This window comes from Bos indicus, chromosome X, assembly GCF_029378745.1.
Source record: "Bos indicus isolate NIAB-ARS_2022 breed Sahiwal x Tharparkar chromosome X, NIAB-ARS_B.indTharparkar_mat_pri_1.0, whole genome shotgun sequence".
Classification (NCBI taxonomy): Eukaryota; Metazoa; Chordata; class Mammalia; order Artiodactyla; family Bovidae; genus Bos; species Bos indicus.
Window position 1 is genome coordinate 113,153,765 of NC_091789.1, and position 20,814 is coordinate 113,174,578.

At 41.3% G+C, this 20,814-nt stretch overlaps 1 protein-coding gene across 1 annotated transcript in view; it reads right to left on the reverse strand.

Moving 5' to 3' along the window:
* Positions 1–20,814, reverse strand: part of SYTL5 (synaptotagmin like 5) — a 261,920-nt gene that overhangs the window by 40,676 nt on the left and 200,430 nt on the right. Inside the window, exons 7-8 of the mRNA XM_070783448.1 lie at positions 6,892–7,033; positions 1,000–1,129 (exon numbers count right to left, since the gene is read on the reverse strand). Of these exons, the coding sequence (XP_070639549.1) occupies positions 1,000–1,129; positions 6,892–7,033 (272 nt within the window). The remainder of the gene's footprint in view (positions 1–999; positions 1,130–6,891; positions 7,034–20,814) is intronic.

Sequence of the window (20,814 nt, forward strand, 5' to 3'; positions counted from 1 at the left end):
GCTTCTAGGCTAGTTTAAAATTATTCATTGAACTAGAGAACCAATTTTCTAGTCCTAAACCAAATGCAATAATAGCCATGCACATTTAGCCAACTGTTTGGGAGCGACTTGTCTTGGAGAGACACCCCCAACTCAGCACAGAGAATCAAGCCTTAGGCTTTATGTTAGCATTAGATATCTGGTGATTTCTTCCTTCTGGGGATCTTGTCATGATTTCAAATCTAGACATGGGACATAAAGTTCCTAATCATAACATATGTTTCTGAAGAGTTTCCTTATTCAAAGGTAATAAAATTATACCATAAAATAATATTTGTTTCACAGGGGTTGTTGTGATACTAAAGTGAAACAATATGTTTGAAGGGATCATACAAATGAAAGGGGTTATTAATAATCCTTTAATGCTGCTTGCAAAGAAGGCCTTATTTAAACCATGGAATAATGATTCATCTGTCTAGATACAGGGCACTTCTGACCGATGAGTCGATGGAATTACCATTTCCTTGAATTCTGGGCAAGTGTCTTTATCTTTTGTATTAAATGAGCCAATCATATTTCCTGAACTCCTCTACTGACTTCTCGGCTCTGTCACTCAGTCATGTCTGGCTCTTTAAGACCCTATGGACTGTAGTCCACCAGGCTCCTCTGTCCAGGGGATTTCCCAGGCAAGAGTACTGGAGTGGATTGCCATTTCCTCCTCTAGGGATCAAACCCGCGTCTCCTGCCTTGGCAAGCAGATTCTTTACCACTGCACTATCTGGGAAGCCCCATGACTGTATACTCTTATCAAATTCAGAATTCACAGATTTTGCAAGGGGCTCAAGGCATCACATGGGTTCATGTTTCAACAGTTCTTATGGAGTGGGCTGAACACCATGGGTCAAAGAGTGGATGATTATTTTCAAAGGCATTAAACAAACATTTAAGGCCCCACAAGGCAGTCAGTTTCACCTGATTTAGTCATTTTCACAACAGAGCAGTCAGGTTGGAAATACTCACCTGAGGAGAGGGAGGCCCGGGACACTGCTATGGATGGTGTGCTGGAAGGTTTTCGGCGATGAGTCTTTGTGAGGTCCTCAGAGGTGCTTTCAATGGCAGCCAAATCGGTGGAATTTTCAAAACCACGTTCCTTCTCACAAAGTAGAAATGGAAATATACATATAATATTGACTGTAATTGACTTCCAAATACTTCCGTCTACCAGTATAACCATATCTATCTTACTCTTCAAGAGGAGCCAGTTGACACCTAGAGAACCCTCAACAGGAGTCCGTAAGTCTAAAACTTACTATCAATACTCTCAAAAATATCTACCAAGAGTTTTGTTAACTAGCACAAAAGGTGTCTGAAATAATTATTTGTTCACAAAATTAGTGAATGTTATAAGGTTATCAGTAAAGATGGTGTAAGAACCTCCAAACTTACATGAACTATGTGTAAGAATATGGCAAGCTTTACACCCACAGAATAGTACTCAGGGTTAGAACTCTCGCTTCCACATTTGTCCTCATTCTCCACACCCTCTCTCCTCAACCATGCCTTACTTTCACCACCCCTCACTTAACAGAAAAGCAGGCCACCTTCCCCATCACATAGGCTGGATGATCAGAATATGGTTGCTTACATCGTTATTTAAGTTTTTCATTATTTTATTAAATTTATTTATCTGGCTGTGTGGGGTCTTAATGGTGGCAACACAGGATCTTCATTATGGCACTCGAGCTCTCTAGTTGCGGCACGTGGGCTTAGTTGCCACACTGCATGCAGAATGTTAGTTCCCAGACCAGGGATCAAACCCTCATTCTCTTCAATGGAAGGCATATTCTTAACCACTGGACCACCCAGGAAGTCCTCCTACATCATTGCAATAATGTTCATAAAAGGATAAAGAATGGAGACTTCCCTGCTTATAGGAATGGGTGTTGTTGTTTTTTTTAATTGGGTATCTACTTGCTTATAGATGCTTGTTCATGTAATGGTATTCAGTCTAACACTTTATGTTTTCTCTTTTTTAAATTCTTTTATTGAAGTATAGTTGGCTTACAATGTTCTGAAAATCTCTGCTGTATAGCAAAGTGACTCAGTTACACAATATATACATTCTTATTTATATTCTTTTCTATTATGGTTCATCACAGGATAGTGAATATAGTTATCTGTGCTATATAGTAGGATCTTCTTGTTTACCTATTCTAAATGTAATAGCTTGCATCAACCAATCCCAAATTTCTAGTCCCTCCCCTGTGGCAATCACAGGTCTATTCTCTGCAAGTCTGTTTCTGTTTTGCAAATAAGTTCATTTGTGCCATGTTTTAGATTCCACGTATAAGTGAAATCACATGGTATTAATCTAACATCACATAGTATGATGAATGGCATTATTTTGTTCTTTTTATGGCTGAGTGAAGCTGAGCACCGAAGAATTGATGCTTTTGAACTGTGGTGCTGGAGGAGACTCTTGAGAGTCCCTTGGACTGCAAGGAGATCCAACCAGTCCATCCTAAAGGAGATCAGCCCTGGGTGTATATTGGAAGGACTGATGTTGAATTTGAAACTCCAATACTTTGGCTGATGAGAAGAACTGACTCATTTGAAAAGCCCCTGATGCTGGGAAAGGTTGAAGGCGGGAGGAGAAGGGGATGACAGAGGATGAGATGGCTGGATGGCATCACTGACTCAATGGATGTGAGTTTGAGTGAACTCCGGGAGATGGTGATAGACAGGGAGGCCTGGCGTGCTGCAATTCATGGGGTTGCAAAGAGTCGGACATGACTCAGTGACTGAACTGAACTGAATATTCCACTGTATATACATATCACATCTTCTTTCTTCACTCATCTGTTCATGGACATACGGGTTGTTTGCAGGTTTTGCCTATTGTGAACAGTGCTGCTATGAACATAGGGTGCATGTATTTTTTTCAATTATAGTTTTATCTGGGTATATTCCCAGGAGTGGGATTGCTTGATCATATAGTAATTCAATTTTCAGTTTTCCGAGGAACCTCTATTTTCCAGGGACTGCACCAACTTACATTCCCACCAACAGTGACACTTAATTTCATTATAAAGGAAAATTCTGTCCCAACTTTGCCTGTGCCCACAGGGGCTTGACAATTGCATTGTTCCAAGTTCACTTAAGTATTAAACTAATTTTGCACTTCTGACAACTGTATTAAGGTTAAGTGTACATGCAAATGACACCATGATGTGATATGATTGAACCTAAAAGAGACTCTTTAGTTGCCCCTTCCAAAAACAACCAAAAACTGTCTTTAAATATCCTAGAGAAAGGAATCCCCTTCTTGGTGCCCTACATAATTTACCCCATAACTTAGACACTGAGGCAATGTTAATGAACTCATTCCAGAAAGATAGAAATGCAAATCAATGCAACTCCAATATAGACTGGATTTGGTCTTTGAGTGTCGGACACGACTGAGCGACTTCACTTTCACTTTTCACTTTCATGCATTGGAGAAGGAAATGGCAACCCACTCCAGTGTTCTTGCCTGGAGAATCCCAGGGACGGGGGAGCCTGGTGGGCTGCCGTCTATGGGGTCACACAGAGTCGGACACGACTGAAGCGACTTAGCAGCAGCAACTACCTGTAGCAGGAGGAATATAAGTCCTAACTTTTCTAATTGCCACCCATTCAAAAAGGTGGTCACACATGGATTCCTCTAATGAAGCAAGACCAACTGCCTTAGCAGCATTTAACAGTGACAGTAAATTTTCCAACTGGCACCCTGGGAATAACATTAATATTGAGCACTAATAGGCCAATTAATATTGCACAGTATGTAACACATACCCTGGAGATTCAGGATGTGAGGCCCAAAATTAGTTATATCACAGCAGAGCACAGGTTAGAGACTTTCATGTTTTAAGAAATTTCCATTTTAAAAAGGTACTTCTCACATGCTAAAGCAGACAAGAACACTGAAACAAAGAGACTCTGAGAAGTGGGAGAAATTGAGAAATTGTTAAGTTGATCATCATGTAACTCTATATGGGTCTTCTATTCATCATGAAAGAGCAAATACGCTTCATAAAGTACTGTGCTGCACTAAGTTTATCTGACAGAAAGTATTTCTCTTTGTGCCTCTTTTTCTTTTAGAAAAGACCAGCTACATCAGTTAGAATGTAAGCATGAGATTAGCACAAGCACCATATGTGTGTGTTAGTCGCTCAGTCGTGTTCAACTATGTGACCTCATGGATTATAGCCCGCCAGGCTCCTCTGTCGAAGGGATTTCCCAAGCAAGAATACTGGAGTGGGTTGCCATGCCCTTCTCCAGGGAATCTTCCCAAATCAGGGAACATAGAACCCTGGTCTCCTGCATTGCAGGCGGATTCATTATCATCTGAGCCTATATATATCAATACATATGTCTACTCAATCATAGGAAATTTTTGTTGGGGAATATCTAGGGCTTCCCTTGTGGCTCAGATAGTAAAGAATCTGCCTGCAATGTGGGAGACCTGGGTTTGATCCCTGGGTTGGAAAGATCCCATGGAGAAGGGCATGGCAACCCTCCTCAGTATTCTTGTCTGGAGAATCCCCATGGACAGAGGAGCCTGGCGGGCTTTAGTCCATGGGGTCACAAACAGTCAGACATGACTGAGCCACTAAGCACAGAGTAGGTGTTGTTTAATAAAGAAGTATTCATATATTTGTAGCAACTTGGATGCACTGAGAGATTATCACAGTGAGTAAGTCAGAAGGACAAATCTTATCTAAAATATGACAAATGAACCTGTCTACAAAACAGAAAACAGAATTGTACACACAGAGAACATACTTGTGGTTGCCAAGAGAGAGGGTTTGGGGGGAGGGATGGAGTTGGAGACTGGGGTTAGCAGATGTAAGCCAATATATGTGGAATGGATAAACAACAAGTCAGTCTCTTATGATAAAGCATAATGGAAAAGAATGTAAAAAAAGAATGCATATATGTGTATAACTGAATCACTGCTGTACAGCAGAAAGTAACAACATTGTAAATCAATTGCAATTTAATGGTTTAAAGTTCTTAAAATTAAAAAAAAGAGAAATATTCACCTAAAGGTTGTAGATATGAGGGGATTAGCATATGAGAAGGAGCTCCCTCCTTACCCCCCACCTCCAGTGATGATACTTAGGAAGATAAGCCTTGTTTTGAGAACAAACTTGACTAACTTACTAATTATTGGACTGACAGTCTGCTGCTTCCCACTAGCAGAGCTGTACCAGCTGTTAACATTTTTTTTTAATACTTCTGGATCAGTTGGTGAGCAGGGCAACTCCCAGTCCACCCCTTCTTCCTGTGCTCCTGTCCTCCACAACCCTAGTTTTCCCCACAATCCAGGTCACTGCATGGCCTGGGAGGAACCTCAGGATGCTGCCTAATCTTGCACCAGGGTCTGTTCTGATGGCTCAATGCCCCTGACATACTAGTTTCTAAATATTTTGAATGTCACCCCTTTTCAGGCTGCCAGAGAAGTGAGTACAGTCACAACTGTGCATGCACTTTTCTGGCTACTGAACAATACTGTTTGTGGAGCTAAGTATAAATACTGATAAAATTTTAAATAGGCCTTTTATCTTATCAACAAGTTTAATTTAGACTAAAACTGTTTAAATACACTTATTATTATTATTCTTTAATTGTCTGAATGCCTTTGGACTCTTCATTAAAAGTATCTGTAGAATCTTGTCGTTCACAATCTCCACATCTATCTTCGTGTTCCAAAGCCCACTAATACCTCCTGCAGTAATACCATGGCCTCCTTCCTAACAGGCCTTCTGGCTTCCACTCTTGTTCCCAACAGGCTCTTCTCAGCACAGCCCTCAGTTCCAGCATAAACAGAAGCCAGATCATGTCATTAGTCTGCTGAAAATTCTCCAACTGCCACCATCTTCTCCAGAGTAAATGCCAAAGTGCACACAGAGTCCACACGGCCCATCTGGCCCTACTTCCCCTCTGAACTCATTTTCTCGTATCCCTCCTTTGTTCACTCATAACGGCCATACAGGGCTCCCTGTTCTTCCTTGAACACACCACATATGCCCCCACCTTAGGGTCTTTGCACTGGCTGCTCCTCCAGGGGCACTAAAGATCTTTCAGACTCTGGTGAAGCAAGAGCACTGACTATGCAGATGGGGGTCCTTGATGTAAGTGACTGCAATATAAAGTGATTCCAACAGCCTTCCCATAATGTATTTGCTGAACATCAGTGCTGTCCCAGTATGGATGACAACCTTGCAAGAGATGCTCGCAAGCTTAATTCTTTCACTTCTTTCAAGTCTTTGTTTGACCAGGGCTTGGCATAGAGAAGGTCCTCATTAAATATTGGCTGAATCAAAGAATTGTAGTTTGTGTGTAAAGACATAATATGTGAGCTATCTATATGGAGTTTCCTGCTTAATCAAACAATCTAGTAGATGTTCATTCACTCAAAAGAACAGCTTACACACACAACACACACAATGCAATTTAAATGCAGACTCTATCAGATGTATTGAAAAGAAAATGATAAAAATATTTTAAGAGTCTACCTTTCCTAATTTAAATCTGTTGGCAATATTTTATAACAGTCAAGTTCTTGACAAATAAAATGGATGATCAAAATCACAGAGTGCTAAACATGATTTATATTTTACTGAAACCATGTAGCCATTGAAACCCCCATCAAACAAATTCCACCTCTGAAACTGCCCTTTCCTTCACACTTGAGGCCTCCTGCCATGAGCTATGGATGTAGGAGGTTCAGTTCTGAGCAAGAAGCATCTATTACTGTTAAACAAGATCAACAACAGGCTCTCAGATTCAGAGAGCTGAAGGCTAGCCATGCCTCGGTGGTGAGGCTGAGTCCCAGATGGAGCTGTTCCTTCACATCTGTGAACTTACTCGACTGCTGACTGAGGTCACGCTGCGGGTGCTGGGGGCCGGTGACCTCGGAGTGCCTGGGGTCATGCCATTGCTCCGGACACTCTTCGGAGTTCCAGGACCAGCTTCTGGCTCGTTGAAATCTGATGAGCCAGTGCTTCCCCTGAATGAGAAAAAACATTCTGACTTTAAAATGGAAGTGGAGCAGTGACCAAAGACATAGTCAGGGAAAACTCCCCAGAAAACAATGGCAACACGTGGACCACCTGAGGTACACCTTCAGGGGCTCATGAGGTTCAGCGCCATTTGTCTGACTCCAGCGTCTTCGTAATTGAACTTACCTCTCCAACTATTTTCCCCACTGCTCAGCAGTACTCTTCTAGCCAGCCCAGGTTGCCAACTATTTTTTCAACTTACCATGCTTGCTCGTGCTCCTGCTTCCACTTCTAAGGTTTTTGCTCATATTCTCCCCACCTGATAAGCCTTATTCGTCATTCTTGGTTTATCCAAATCCTCCCATCCTTCAAGGGCCAGATGAAGTCCAGCCTCCCTGACTGTGCCTTCTCTGTCCATCACAGGCCTTGCCAACCTCTGCTCTACTCAATTCCTGGTGACTACAGTCTTTCCCAGACTGTGTAGAAGTTGCCCACATGATGTCTTCTTTGGCTGCTTAAAAGATACGTGGGCCTTGGGACCTCTTTCAACATGAGCTCCTTGGGGACAGAGCTGATGACACACTTACCATGACACCTCCAGCACCTTCACAGTATCTTGGTGCAAAGGACGCACTCAGTTCAGATCAGTCGCTCAGTCGTGTCCGACTCTTTGTGACCCCATGAATCGCAGCACACCAGGCCTCCCTGTCCATCACCAACTCCCGGGGTTCACTCAGATTCACATCCATCGAGTCAGTGATGCCATCCAGCCATCTCATCCTCTGTTGTCCCCTTCTCCTTCTGCCCCCAATCCCTCCCAGCATCAGAGTCTTTTCCAATGAGTCAATTCTTCACTCAGTACATATTTAATCAAAGATTGGCAATTATATTTTATTTCTCAGTGTTTTAGTGACTGACTCATGGTGCACATTTAATAAACGAAGGCTAAAAACAATGACATTTTTGTAAATGAGTTTGATTCATTTTTATGTTTGCTAAAATGGATTCAATTCCATTCAGTAATGATTCATGAAAAAAAAAAAAAAAACAGTTCCTGCTGGAGGTGATTGCAATTTTCTTATTAAATGGAATTTCATAAGTAAATAAGTATTGACAAATTAAAGGGAAGTGTTTGTCCTTCTTTCATTCTTTGCCATCAGTGAGCACAAAATATGCTCAGTAGTAAAATGTAAGCCCTTGTGAATTTCACTCAGTTACTATTTTAATAATTTATAAGTGCACCTGTAATAACAAAATCTCCTTATTAAAGCACAACAGTGACAGTTAATAGTGGCTAGAGCTCACAGTTGAGCCAACTGGAGGAGAGACTTATACGAATAAAGAAAGGGCATATTTTAAAGAGAATGATGGCACATGGGTCATTAATAGAAGAAAAATCTGGCAGAAGAATTAGCAATAAACATTGGAGCTGTTAACCACAGCTTGTAACTTTTTTCAAGGCTCTGCACCAGAGAAGCCACCAAAATAAAATATGCCCTGATTGATACAACCAGCTACCACAACTATTGAGATTTATGCAAACAGCAGCTGCGTTTACTGAGTATTGTCTAGGTGTTCGACAGTCTCCATTCCACAACATTCATTTTTTTTTCTTAAAAAAAAAAAAAAAAGGTATGAACATTCGTATTTTACAGATGAAGAAACTGAGGCTTAGAGAGGTTAGGCACTTATTCCACACATGCATACAGAATTAGTATTAATAACATACAGAGTTAGTATTAACATATGATAAAGTCAGAATAAAAACAGAATTATCTGCTTATCCAAAGATAGCATTCAAGCTCATGCTAGTTCTTCAAATTGTTTATGCATCATTTTGCCAATCAAATTGTTACAACCAGGCAGGTTCTACACGGATAGAATGTAGAGAGGAATGCTATCAAGGAGAAGATAATCAAAGGGTTGAGAGAGCTGGTTAGTTTCTTAGATTTTGATTAAGTGAGCTCGGAAAATTTTCTGGGTAGCAGTCCTTCAATACTACACAGAGACAGTCCCTGACAAGTTATTTCTAGAACTGGTGGTCTGAATAAATTATAGTACTATGGACTCTGCTCAGAAAGGGTCTATGACTGTGTTTTTTGTGTCTGATGACAAGAAAGTAAAATTTGGGGATTAAATAGATTGATACAGTTTGAAATTCTTTGGTGATTTCCCTGAGCCCTCCGATTTCAGGTGCTACATTTCTACATTTGGCAAGTTAACAATGTTTGGACCTTTCTGAAGTGATGCTGTTCTTTCTCACAAGTTCAACGGAGAAGGGGCTTAGAGACCTACCCAGGGATGCTGTACACTGCCCAGAGGTTCTCTACTCTTACAGTAATACTACCAAAAAAAAGTCTCTCCCTACTGTTTTAGGCTTAAAAAAAAAGGCGGGGGGGGGGAAGTCACTCAGGCATGTTCAACTCAAAAAAAAAAGTGAAAGTTAGTCACTTAGTTGTATCTGACTCTTTGTGACCCTATGGTCTATAGCCCACCAGGCTCTCTGTCCATGGAATTCTCCAGGCAAGAATACTGGAGTGGGTTGCCATTTCCTCCTCCAGGAGATCTTCCCAATCCAGGGACTGAACCCATATCTCCTTCATTGACAGGTGGTTTCTTTACCATCTGAGCCACCATACTGTTTTAGGTAAAGTCTCGAAAGATAAAGAGTTGGACTGAATCTTGCAGAAATGAACCAAAAGATTATGATCCAAGGGAATTTGTGTGGGTATTTCTGCTTATATCTGTGATGATGGTCCTCCCAGACCCAGGTGGTCTTGGAAAAGTCTCCACCATGGATTAGCTTTCCTAGAACCCAAAGTCCCATTTATGTGGAAGCTCTGGCAGAAGTTGATTAAGTGTGGTGATGACATTCAAGAGGCTATCCTGTAATAAGGGGGGAAAAAAGTCTTGTGCCTCATGAGCCAGCCATTTGAAATTACTGTTGCCAGAAGCATTATCTTAAAAATGACATACACTTTCACATTTATCCCTGACATTTACTGTGAGCTTATTAATAATATTTTCCTCTCAGTTGAATGCTTCATTTGATTAAACTAAAAAAAATTTAGTCTAATGAGGCAGAATATCATAAATACTTGTGTGCCAACTCTTTCAGATGTTATGCAAAATCTGACATAAAATATGTGAATCTTTGCCACTCAAATAGGAAGAGGATAAAATCCTCAAGTCAAAATTAGAGAAATTTAAAGTTCAATTAAGAAAGAGCTATTTTGGATCCATATATCATGTTGAAGTGAAGTGAAATGAAGTCACTCAGTCGTGTCCGACTCTGCGACCCCATGGACTGTTCCCTACCAGGCTCCTCCATCCATGGGATTTTCCAGGCAAGAGTACTGGAGTGGGTTGCCATTTCCTTCTCCAGGGGATCTTCCCGACCCAGGGATCGAACCCACATCTCCTGCATTGTAGGCAGATGCTTTACCGTTTGAGCCATCAGGGAAGCTATATATCATGTTAGTGATATTTAAATTAGAAATATTAGAAATCAGTTCTAACAAATATCATGTTAGTGATATTTAAATTAGAAATATTAGAAATCAGTTCTAACAAACCTTGAAGCTAAAATCTGCTTAGGGGGAAACTGACAAGAAAGGGATACATTCCTTTTGATCTAAAAGGCCCAAAGTATGGGGAATGTGACACTGTCTGGGGAGCTTGGAAATCCTGAGTTACTTGAAAGACACATTTCCTAGGGCAGGAAAGAGTTTCCCTTATTTTAGCTTACTTTTAAAAAGCTTTCTGTTTTGTTATCTCTAATTTCATGCTGGCCTCAAACCTTGATAATGGCCTCCTAGATATATCAATTTCTAGGTAAAGAATTCAAGGAGAAGGGACAGAAACTCTAATTTAACAAGTTCCCTTTCTGGTTTACAGTGTGGTCTCCCAGGAGTTGAAGCCTGCAAAGAATTTCCCAGGATTCAACCTTCCCAGAGCAGACGGACAAGGTTGAGCCTGTGCCTGCCTGCGAAAATGAGTGTTTTTATAAGAGATCAGCCAAAGACAGCATTAACCTGAAAGATACCATGCTCACTGGGACAATGAGGCTAGGGCATAACATAACACTAAGATGATATGATATTCATTCTGCAGTTTACATGCCTTCCTAACTCCTTTTAGTTATTTGAGATCTGAAATAAACACCTGAGAGACAGGCAAGAGAGGTTGTAATTAGAAAGTGAAGCGAGCCTGTTAAATGAGAAAGAGGTGCTAAAAATGAGAAACAAAAGGGAAAAAAGCTGAACATGGCTCAACCTTCCCGTTTTTGGAGATCCCCAAACTGCAACTTATTTGTCCCCACTGTCTTATGGGAGATGGGTGGCCCTCACCCTTGGCTGCGCATCAGAAACATCGTAGGAACTTTTAAACAACACCGTGCTCAGGCTGCACCCAAAACTAACCACATCAGACCCTCTGGGCATGGGATCTAGGCATCAAGATCCTTTCCCACCACTCCCCCATCACCAGTGACTGCAACATGTAGCCAAAGCTGAGAAACACTGGTCTCAACTGTGGATGAGTTTGTTTCTATAGGGCCAAACCACACAACAAGTGGGATCTTCCCCTGACCAGGGATCGAGCCTGTGCCCTGCACTGGGAGCGTGGATCTTAACCACTGGATGCCAGCAAAGTTCTGTGGATGAGTTTAAATTCACTCAACTCAGGCATATCTCCAACTGTACTAGGCCTGCCTCTCATACCACGATTATTCAGCACACTGCTCGCATCAAGAGACCTGAGCTATCCTCATGGCTTAGAATATGATGAATGGAAGGATGCTTTCTGTGTCAGTGAGCAAATGTGTGGCACCAGAAGAGTCAGCAAACTATGGCTCCTGGATGGAACTGGGGTCACCACCTGTTTTTGTATAACTTGTGAGCTAAGGGCGATTTTACATTTTCAAGTGGTTGAAAAAAATTAAAAGAAGAATATTTTATAACATGTGAGAATTATGTGAAAGTCGCATTTCAGTGCCATAAAGTTTTGTTAATATGCAGGCATTCACATTCACTTTATACATTGTATACAGCTGCTTTTACAAAACTGCCAACTAAAAATTGGCACTTGCCATTTGCCTCTATAATAATGAAATCATTTAGCCACTGTGGTCACTGACCTTCAGATACCTTAAAAGGAGTCCAGGGTGGAGATCAGGAATGAGGCACTCTGTGCCTTGTATCTATAAAATTACTAAAATCATTAATAGTGACATCTGTTCCTTTTGACTGGTAACAATCTTCTGCCAAAATCTGTGTTTGACTGCATGTACCCTCTTCACTAAAATCATATAATACTGACTGACCTTCCTCCTTGCCTCTTTGGAGCAGTTTCTCAGAGCTATCTGAGAGGCTGTCTCCAGGGCTGTAGTCCTCATTCTGCCCCAAATAAACCTTAACTCACAGCTCTCGGGTTGTGGGTTTTGTTTTTCAGTTGACACTCTAACAGCAGAGTGAGTAGCTCAGACAGACACCATCTGGCCCCCAAATCCAAAAATATTAACAATCTGTTGTTGTTTGGACGCTCAGTTGTGTCCAACTCTTTTTGACCCCAGGGACTGTAGCCCACCAGGCTCCACTGTCCATGGAATTCTCCAGGCAAGAATACTGGAGTGGGTTGCCATTTTCTTCTCCAGGGGATCTTCCTGACCCAGGGATTAAACTTGTCTCTCCTGCATTGGCAGGCAGATCCTTTCCCACTGAGCCACCAGGGAACAATCTGTACCTCTACATAAACGTTTGTTGACCCCTGTGTGTGTGCCTGAGAACACAGGCTCATGAACACACAGGTATGTGTGTCTCCACTTAAAAACCATACTCTTGAGACTTCCATGGTGGATCAGTGGTTGGGACTCTAAGCTTTCACTGCATGGAGTGAGGGTTCAGTACCTGGTTGAGGAACAAAGATCCTGCATGCCATGAATGGTAGCCAAAAATTAACAAAAATTAATTAAATAAGTAAATAAATAAATACCAAACTCTTTGGAGAGGTCAATACATCCCAAAGCAATGAACAATACATGTGTGTTTGTGCGTGTGTTAATCGCTCAGTCATGTCCTACTCTTTGCAACCCTATGCACTGTAGCTCACCAGGCTCCTCTGTCCATGGAATTTTCCGGGCAAGAATACTGGAGTGAGTAGCCATTCGATTTTGCAGGGGATCTTACCAATCCACAGACTGAACTCAGGTCTCTCACATGGCAGGTAGACTCTTTACCATACTTAATGCACAAATGAAACAACTTAAGAGCTCTTGACCACTGAATTAGGGAAGCAGAGAAATACCGAAGAACTAGAAATTCATTAAGCAGTTTCTCTTGCTGCAGTTTCCTCTGAAACCACTGATTTTATGTGTCTGAATAACATATATTTTCCTTCTTTTTCCCTTTTGGAGAAAGGACAAATATAATACAATGTGGGAGGTGTTCAGTGAAATTTTGTTCAATGAATTAATGTTAAGAACATAAAGAGCCTTGATCATTCAATTTACTAAAACAAAAGCTGATTTGTTTGATGGTCTTAAAATGTTTTGGGCTTCCTCAAAATATCTCATTTCTTTAAAAAGACTCTCTAAAATGGAAGAGACAGTCATCATGTAGGAGGGACTCTGGGTATGAGGAAAAAGAAATTAAGGACAAGTAGAAATCTCAGTCTGATAATATTTTGTCATTCACAATCACAACAAAATCCTGTTCCCATGTCTTGTTTTTAAAGAATAGCTAGAAGCCAGTTGGACGAGAGGCCAGCAGCCATGACAAATATTGGGTGGACTAGAAGTTATAAGTGAGAAAGCCAGTTGCCCTCACCTCAGAATTTAGCTTTCAGCAACTAAATGGAACAAGCACTTACTCTGTACTTAGTATTGGGTTGGCCAAAAAGTTTGCTTGGCTCGTGTTTTTCCAAAGAGTCTTAAAAACCTGAGTGAATTTTTTGGCCAACCCAATAGTTTGGATTTCCTAAACTCTTGTTCTACATGGGATGCTATGTTGCTTATAAGAAAAAAGCTATCAAGGTATCAAAAGCCATCCACATCCTGCTCAATGAAACTCTCCATTTCATCTTTTGTAAACCACATTTCAATTTTACACTCTAAAAACTCTGAACTGGGACTTCCCTGGTCCAGTGGGTAGGAATTTGCCTGCCAATTCAGGGGACACAGGTTTGATGCCTGATCCAGGAAAATGCCACATGTCATAGGGTAACCAGGCCTGTGTGTCATGATTACTGAGGCCCAAGCACTCTAGGGTCTTTGCTCCACAAGAGAAACTACCACAATGAGAAGGCCCTGCATCACAACTAGAGAGCAGTCCTCACTCACTGTAACTAGAGAAGACCTGCGTGCAGCAACAAAGACTCAGCAAAGTCAAAAAGAAACAAATGAATACAAATAAAAAAGATGGTAGCTAGAAAAAGAAACATTAAAATATATTTTTAAAAAACCCTTGAACTGTTTGTTTTCTAGCACATGCAAAATTGCTTTATGTATCTTTTCCTTTGAACTTTCTGCTTCCTCTACCTAGGATGTGCTCACCTCTCTTTGTGTGGCCACGTCCTCCTCACTCCTTCAAATTGCTTAGGCATCATTTCCATGAAGCTCCTCTGATTCTCCTGGATGGTTAAATGCCTGTCTCTGGCTTTTCCATAGCATGCAGATGATCTTTTTATCATGATACCATGTTGTTGTTCAGTCGCTCAGTCATGTCCGACTCTCTGTGACCCCATGGACTGCAGCATGCCAGGTTTCCCTGTCCTTCACCATCTACAGGAGCTTGCTCAAACTCACGTCCATTCAGTCAGTGATGCCATCCAACCATCTCACCCTCTGTCGTTCCCTTCTCCTCCTGCCTTCAATCTTTCCCAGCATCAGGGTCTTTTCAAATGAGTCAGCTCTTCACATCAGGTGGCCAAAGTATTGAAGTTTCAAATTCAACATCAGTCCTTCCAATGAATATTCAGGACTGATTTCCTTTAGGATGGACTGGTTGGATCTCCTTGCAGTCCAAGGGACTCTTAAGAGTCTTCTCCAACACCACAGTTCAAAAGCATCAATTCTTCAGTGCTCAGCCTTCTTTATAGTCCAACTCTCACATCCATACATGACTACTAGAAAAACCACACCTTTCACTATATGGAATATGGGGGCAAAGTAATGTCTCTGATTTTTAATATGCTGTCTAGGTTGGTCATAGCTTTTATTCAAAGGAGCAAGCGTCTTTCAATTTCATGGCTGCAGTGACCATCTTCAGTGATTTTGGAGCCCAAGAAACTAGTCTGTCACTGTTTCCATTGCTTCCCCGCCTATTTGCCATGAAGTGATGGGACGGGATACCATGATCTTCGTTTTTTGAATGTTGAGCTTTAAGCCAACTTTTTCACTTTCCTCTTTCAATTTTATCAAGAAGCTCTTTAGTTCCTCTTCAATTTCTGCCATAAGGGTGGTGTCATCTGCATATCTGAGGTTATTGATATTTCCCCCAGTTATCTTGATTTCAGCTTGTGCTTCATCCTGTCCAGCATTTCACATGATGTACTCTGCATATAACTTAAATAAGCAGGGTGACAATACACAGCCTTGACGTACTCCTTTTCCTATTTGGAATCAGTCTGTTGTTCCATGTCTGGGTGTAACTGTTGCCTCTTGACCTGCATAAAGGTTTCTCAGGATGCAGGTAAGGTGATCTGGTATTCCCATTTCTTGAGGAATTTTCCACAGTCTGTTGTGATCCACACAGTCAAAGGCTTTAGCATAGTCAACGAAGCAGAAGAGGATGTTTTTCTGGAATTCTCGTGCTTTTTCTTGGATCCACCAGACGCTGGCAATTTGATCTCTGGTTCCTCTGCCTTTTCTACATCCAGCTTTAACATCTGGAAGTTTTCAGTTCACAAAATGTTGAAGGTTCACTTGGAGAATTTTGAGCATTACTTTGCTAGCATGTGAAATGAGTACAATTGAGTGGTAGTTTGAACATTCTTTGGCATTGCCTTTCTTTGGGATTGCTGAGTTTTCCAAATTTGCTGGCATATTGAGTGCAGCACTTTAACAGCATCATATTTTAGGATTTGAAACAGCTCAACTGGAATTCCATCACCTCCACTAGCTTTGTGTGTAGTGACACCATATTGTCTTGAAATCGTTTAGTCATCCCAACCTTCCCTGACAAATTGGAAGTTCACCAAGGGATAGAAAAGCAGCATTGTCTAAGAACTTCCACATTTACCACTTGGCATATAGTACTAGGGGCCTTCCCTGGTGGTTCAGTCAGTAAAGAATCCACCTGCAATGCAAGAGATCTGGGTTTGACCCTTGGGTCAGAAAGATCCCCTGGAGAAGGAAAGGGCAGACGAGCCTGGCAGGCTACATACAGTACATGCGGTCACAAGAGTCAAACTCAACTTAGCAACTAAATGAACACATACAGTACTAGGCCAATAACATTGGCAGAGCTATATGTTGAATTTATTTGTATAAATAAAATACATAGGTGAGCGAATGATTTAGCTCTACTCGTCAGTGATCTAACAGAAGAAGAAAGGCCATTACTCTGTCTTAGCTACCCTGAGCATGTAATGTGTCACCTAATACACCTTAGGTGAGAGTGAAGTAAGTCCGAAAGAGAAACACATTAATGCATGTATGTGGAATCTAGAAAAATGGTACAGATGATCCTAGTTCCAGGGCAGAAATAGAGACAGAGATGTGGACATGGGAAGTAGGGAAAGGAGGGTGGGACAAATTGGGAGATTAGGATTGACACATATACACAACCGTGTATAAAACAGAGAGCTAGTAGGGAGCTCTTGTGTAGTACAGGGAGCTCAGCTCCATGCTCTGTGATGATGGAGAGGGGTGGGGTGGAAGAGGGAGGGAGGTCCAAGAGGGAGGGGATCTATGTATACAAATAGCTGATTCACTCTGTTGTACATCAGAAACTAAACTCAACATTGTAAAGCAATTCTACTCCAATTTAACAAAAAGAACTCAGAACCCAGGGGTAGTTCAACCTAAATATGGTGTCAAGGGTCTGGCTGAACTCCCGATCTCCATACTGCCTCACATTATTGACATTTATAATGAGGAAAGTCACATGTATACAAAGAAAACACAAATCAGGGGCTCCGGCAGTGTGAGACACTGCACCCTTGGAAAAGGTCTGAGAGCAGTTATGGGGGGATGCTGCAGCAGAGGGCAGTGTCCCACCCATTCCCACTCAGCACTCACCCTTAAGCACAGAACTCTGTTTACTAGGAACACACACAACTCTACCAGAGAGGATTTCTTTTCAATCCCAAGAGCCTGGAGCTCCTGTGCACAGAACAAGTCAGAATAAGTAAGAAATCTTCCCAACTCAGGGATCGAACCCAGGTCTCCCACATTTCAGGCAGATTCTTTACCATCTGAGCCACCAGGGAAGCCCACTCTAGACCTCATGTAACTCTAATGGATACAGCCACAGTTCAAGTAAATCACATACTCTCATAACTCCACTATTTCTCACTTCTTCTGTCACCTGTCTATCACTTCATGGAAGGAAGAGTCATTTTTCTCAGGACACCAGGATTTTGCAAATTGCTTTAGGCTTAGTATCTGTGAAGCTTGTGGCTTTAATTGCTCACCCTTTGCTGCCACTAAGAAGGGCTGAGCTTACTCAAAGCAGGTTAAAATAGGAAGAAAGGAATTAGCACCGGACAAATTAAGCAGAGGCACAGGAAAGAAGTGAAAGTAATTTTCCTTTGGAGAACAGTCCTTATAACCATTATTCTTTTGCGTCACAAAACTCTCACAGCTAGGATTACAGAATGAGCTGGATGTACTTTTAGAGATGTACTATAAATTTGAACAATTTTTAAAGCCTGGTAAGGAAAGGAGTTTGCTCAGAGCATTAGAAACTAGCTATACAGCATTTTATCTACTGCACAAAACAAACCAGTATTAACTTTGTGGAAGTGGTCCTGACTCAGAGCTAAAACACTCCCAGCTTGCTAATATTTCAAATAGTAGTATGAGGATGCTGCCTAATTGCCATCTTAATCTCAAAGATGTTAATGAAAATGACATTGGGGACAGGAAGATGATTTTACTTGTGATGAAAAAAGGATGCGTCACAAAATGACAGAATGGGTTTCATCAACCTATTTTGCCCAAAATAATAGATATGAGGAAAGAATGACTTTTTTAGTCATTAAGATACCAAACATGTCTTATTTACCGGAAGGAAAGAGAGAGACAGAGGGAGAGGGTGAGACAGAAGGAGGGAGCTGGGGGAAGGGTAAGAATGAGGATCAGCTAAGAAGGTAAGGGCTGCCATGAATGGTGTGGTTTCTGCTTTTGGATCAAAGCTGACCAAATCAGCTTGTGAAGCTTCACAGAGACTGTGACAGTCAGTCCCGGGCCTCCCAGAGAGCAATTAAGAACAACTGGATAAAACTAGAATGCGCTTGGGCAGGGGGTGGGGTTGGGGGACAGGAGAAACTGGTTGGTTGCCAGAGGTACAGGTTCCTGTGGTTCAATACTTGCCGTATCCTCCAATGTCATGATAGAAATGCTGCTGAGAAACACAACAGCATCCTTTATCCATCTTCTTACTGAACAAAATCAATTTTTCAGTTCTAAGTTCCACTATTCCTGTATTTTAGGGGACAGTATTGATGTCCCCTTCCAGATACCCTCAGATCCCTTGCAGCAGGCTCCACCCACCCATCCCAAGCTTCTGGGTACTTTTCTGCTAATGGTTTGCACTTATGATGTTCAGAGCTTTGCCTTTAGTGCTGGAGGCCAAGCATGCCTTGAAATATGCCTCCCCTGACTCTCAGTTAGATCTGAATTTCAGATAAACAATCAAGAATTTTTTAGTATAAAAATATACTACTATTTATGTGGCACATACAAGTAAGATTTCATGAAACGTATTTTTTTTAAGTTTTTTACCTGAAAAATTTAACTGGACACCCTGTATCATCATTTGCTAAATCTGGAAACCCAATCTAAGGGAACCTATAAACAATGACTTATTGGGACAGAAGTGCAATGGTCCAGCTCCTCAAAATGTAAAAACCTAGAGATACCAATACTTTATGCCCCAGAATCTCTTGCAGGATTAAGCTGAGTTCTCAAACTCATACCTCACCAGAGACAGCAAATTTCTCATCTTCTTTGCTTTTTAAAAAAATTGAGGTATAGTTGCTTTACAATATTTTGTTAGTTTCTGCTTAGAGCAAATTGAATCAGCTCTATGTAGACATATATCCCCTCCCTCTTGGACCTCTCTCTGACCCCTCTCCATCCCACCCATCTAGGTCACTTACTCCCTTACTGGTAGCTCATTTCAATTCTGGTAGCCCAGAATCATTTCAATTAATAAATTACTCACTTAAGAATCCTTGTCTGAGGATTCATTTCTAGGAGAGTGGGATTTTTTTTTAAACTTTTTTATTTTGTATTGGGGTATAGCCAATTAGCAGACAGTGTTGTGACAGTTTCAGATGAACAGGATAGGGACTCAGCCATGTATGTATATGTACCCATTCTCCCCTAAACTCCCCTCCCCTCCCATCCAGGCTGCCACATAACATTGAGCAGAGCTCCCTGTGCTATACAGTAGGACCTTTTTGGTTATCCATTTAAGTATAGCAGTGTGTACATGTTCATCCCAAACTCCCTAACTATCCCCTTCCCCCACTCATCTCCCTAGCAACCATAAGTTCCTTCTCAAAGTCTGTGAGTCTATTTGATTTTTTGTTGTTGTTTTCAGTATTAGCTAAGACTTTTTTTTTTTTTTTTAAGATTTAAGATAGATATCTCACAAATCACACCACACTTGACAACTCATCACAGCGTGAAAGGAATTAGGAATGACTGCCTTGAAGAGTATTCTGTTAATTACAGTTCACATTTATATGCCTTTAAAAAAACAAAACGCAGCTGTCTCATGTGTCAAATCCCAAGAAACCAGTGAAGAGCCATTTGCCATGTTCCTCTGAGAGGCTGCTGCACCTTGCCTAAGCCATTCACACATTTCCCTGCTTTGAAACTCCTGAAAAGAAATAAAGTCTAACCAGGCATCTGAAAAACAATCATTTCTACTCCGATATGAGTTTTTAAAAATGATGCTCAAGCCCAGCTGCTCCAGAAAAAGAGCAATGAACTATGAAGAAATATGCGTGGAAGAGGAGAAGGGGGAATTAACTGCTAAGCTAGGCCAGGTAATAGACGGCAGAGGCCAGAATCTTGCAAATTCTTTTTTGGGGAATCTGCTGTTACAGGGGAGGCTGCAGTTCTGCTTGAAGAACCTAATGAGAAAAGAAAGTCTGCAAGCTTGACTACTTGGCTTTGCAGAATTCCTCCAGCTCCAAGAAAATAAAAAAGGAGTTAACACCTTTTAGGGATGGGAGTGAAGAAAAGATAGGCCACCTCCTGCTCCCACTTCCTAAGGAATAATTTGGGGATAATGTAACTCATCTCACAGTGGCAGTCCTTTAATGAATGAGTCATCATTATGATAAATACATGTTTCAGGAAAAGGACATTGTGCTCTACTGATCTCCTGAACATCTTGACTCTCCTTCTTATTGGGAACACATTGTTCTTGGCATGGTTCAGTCGAAGCACCCTGACTATTATTAATATATTCTATCTCTAAACCAAAGCACCCTGACCATTATATTCTATCTATTGATCTTGGGTATTTACAATCTCAAAGATAAAGTCTGTTTAGTGACAACCTTCCAATTTACAACAAGAGACCCCTGGGTCAATACACCAGTCTTTGGTAAA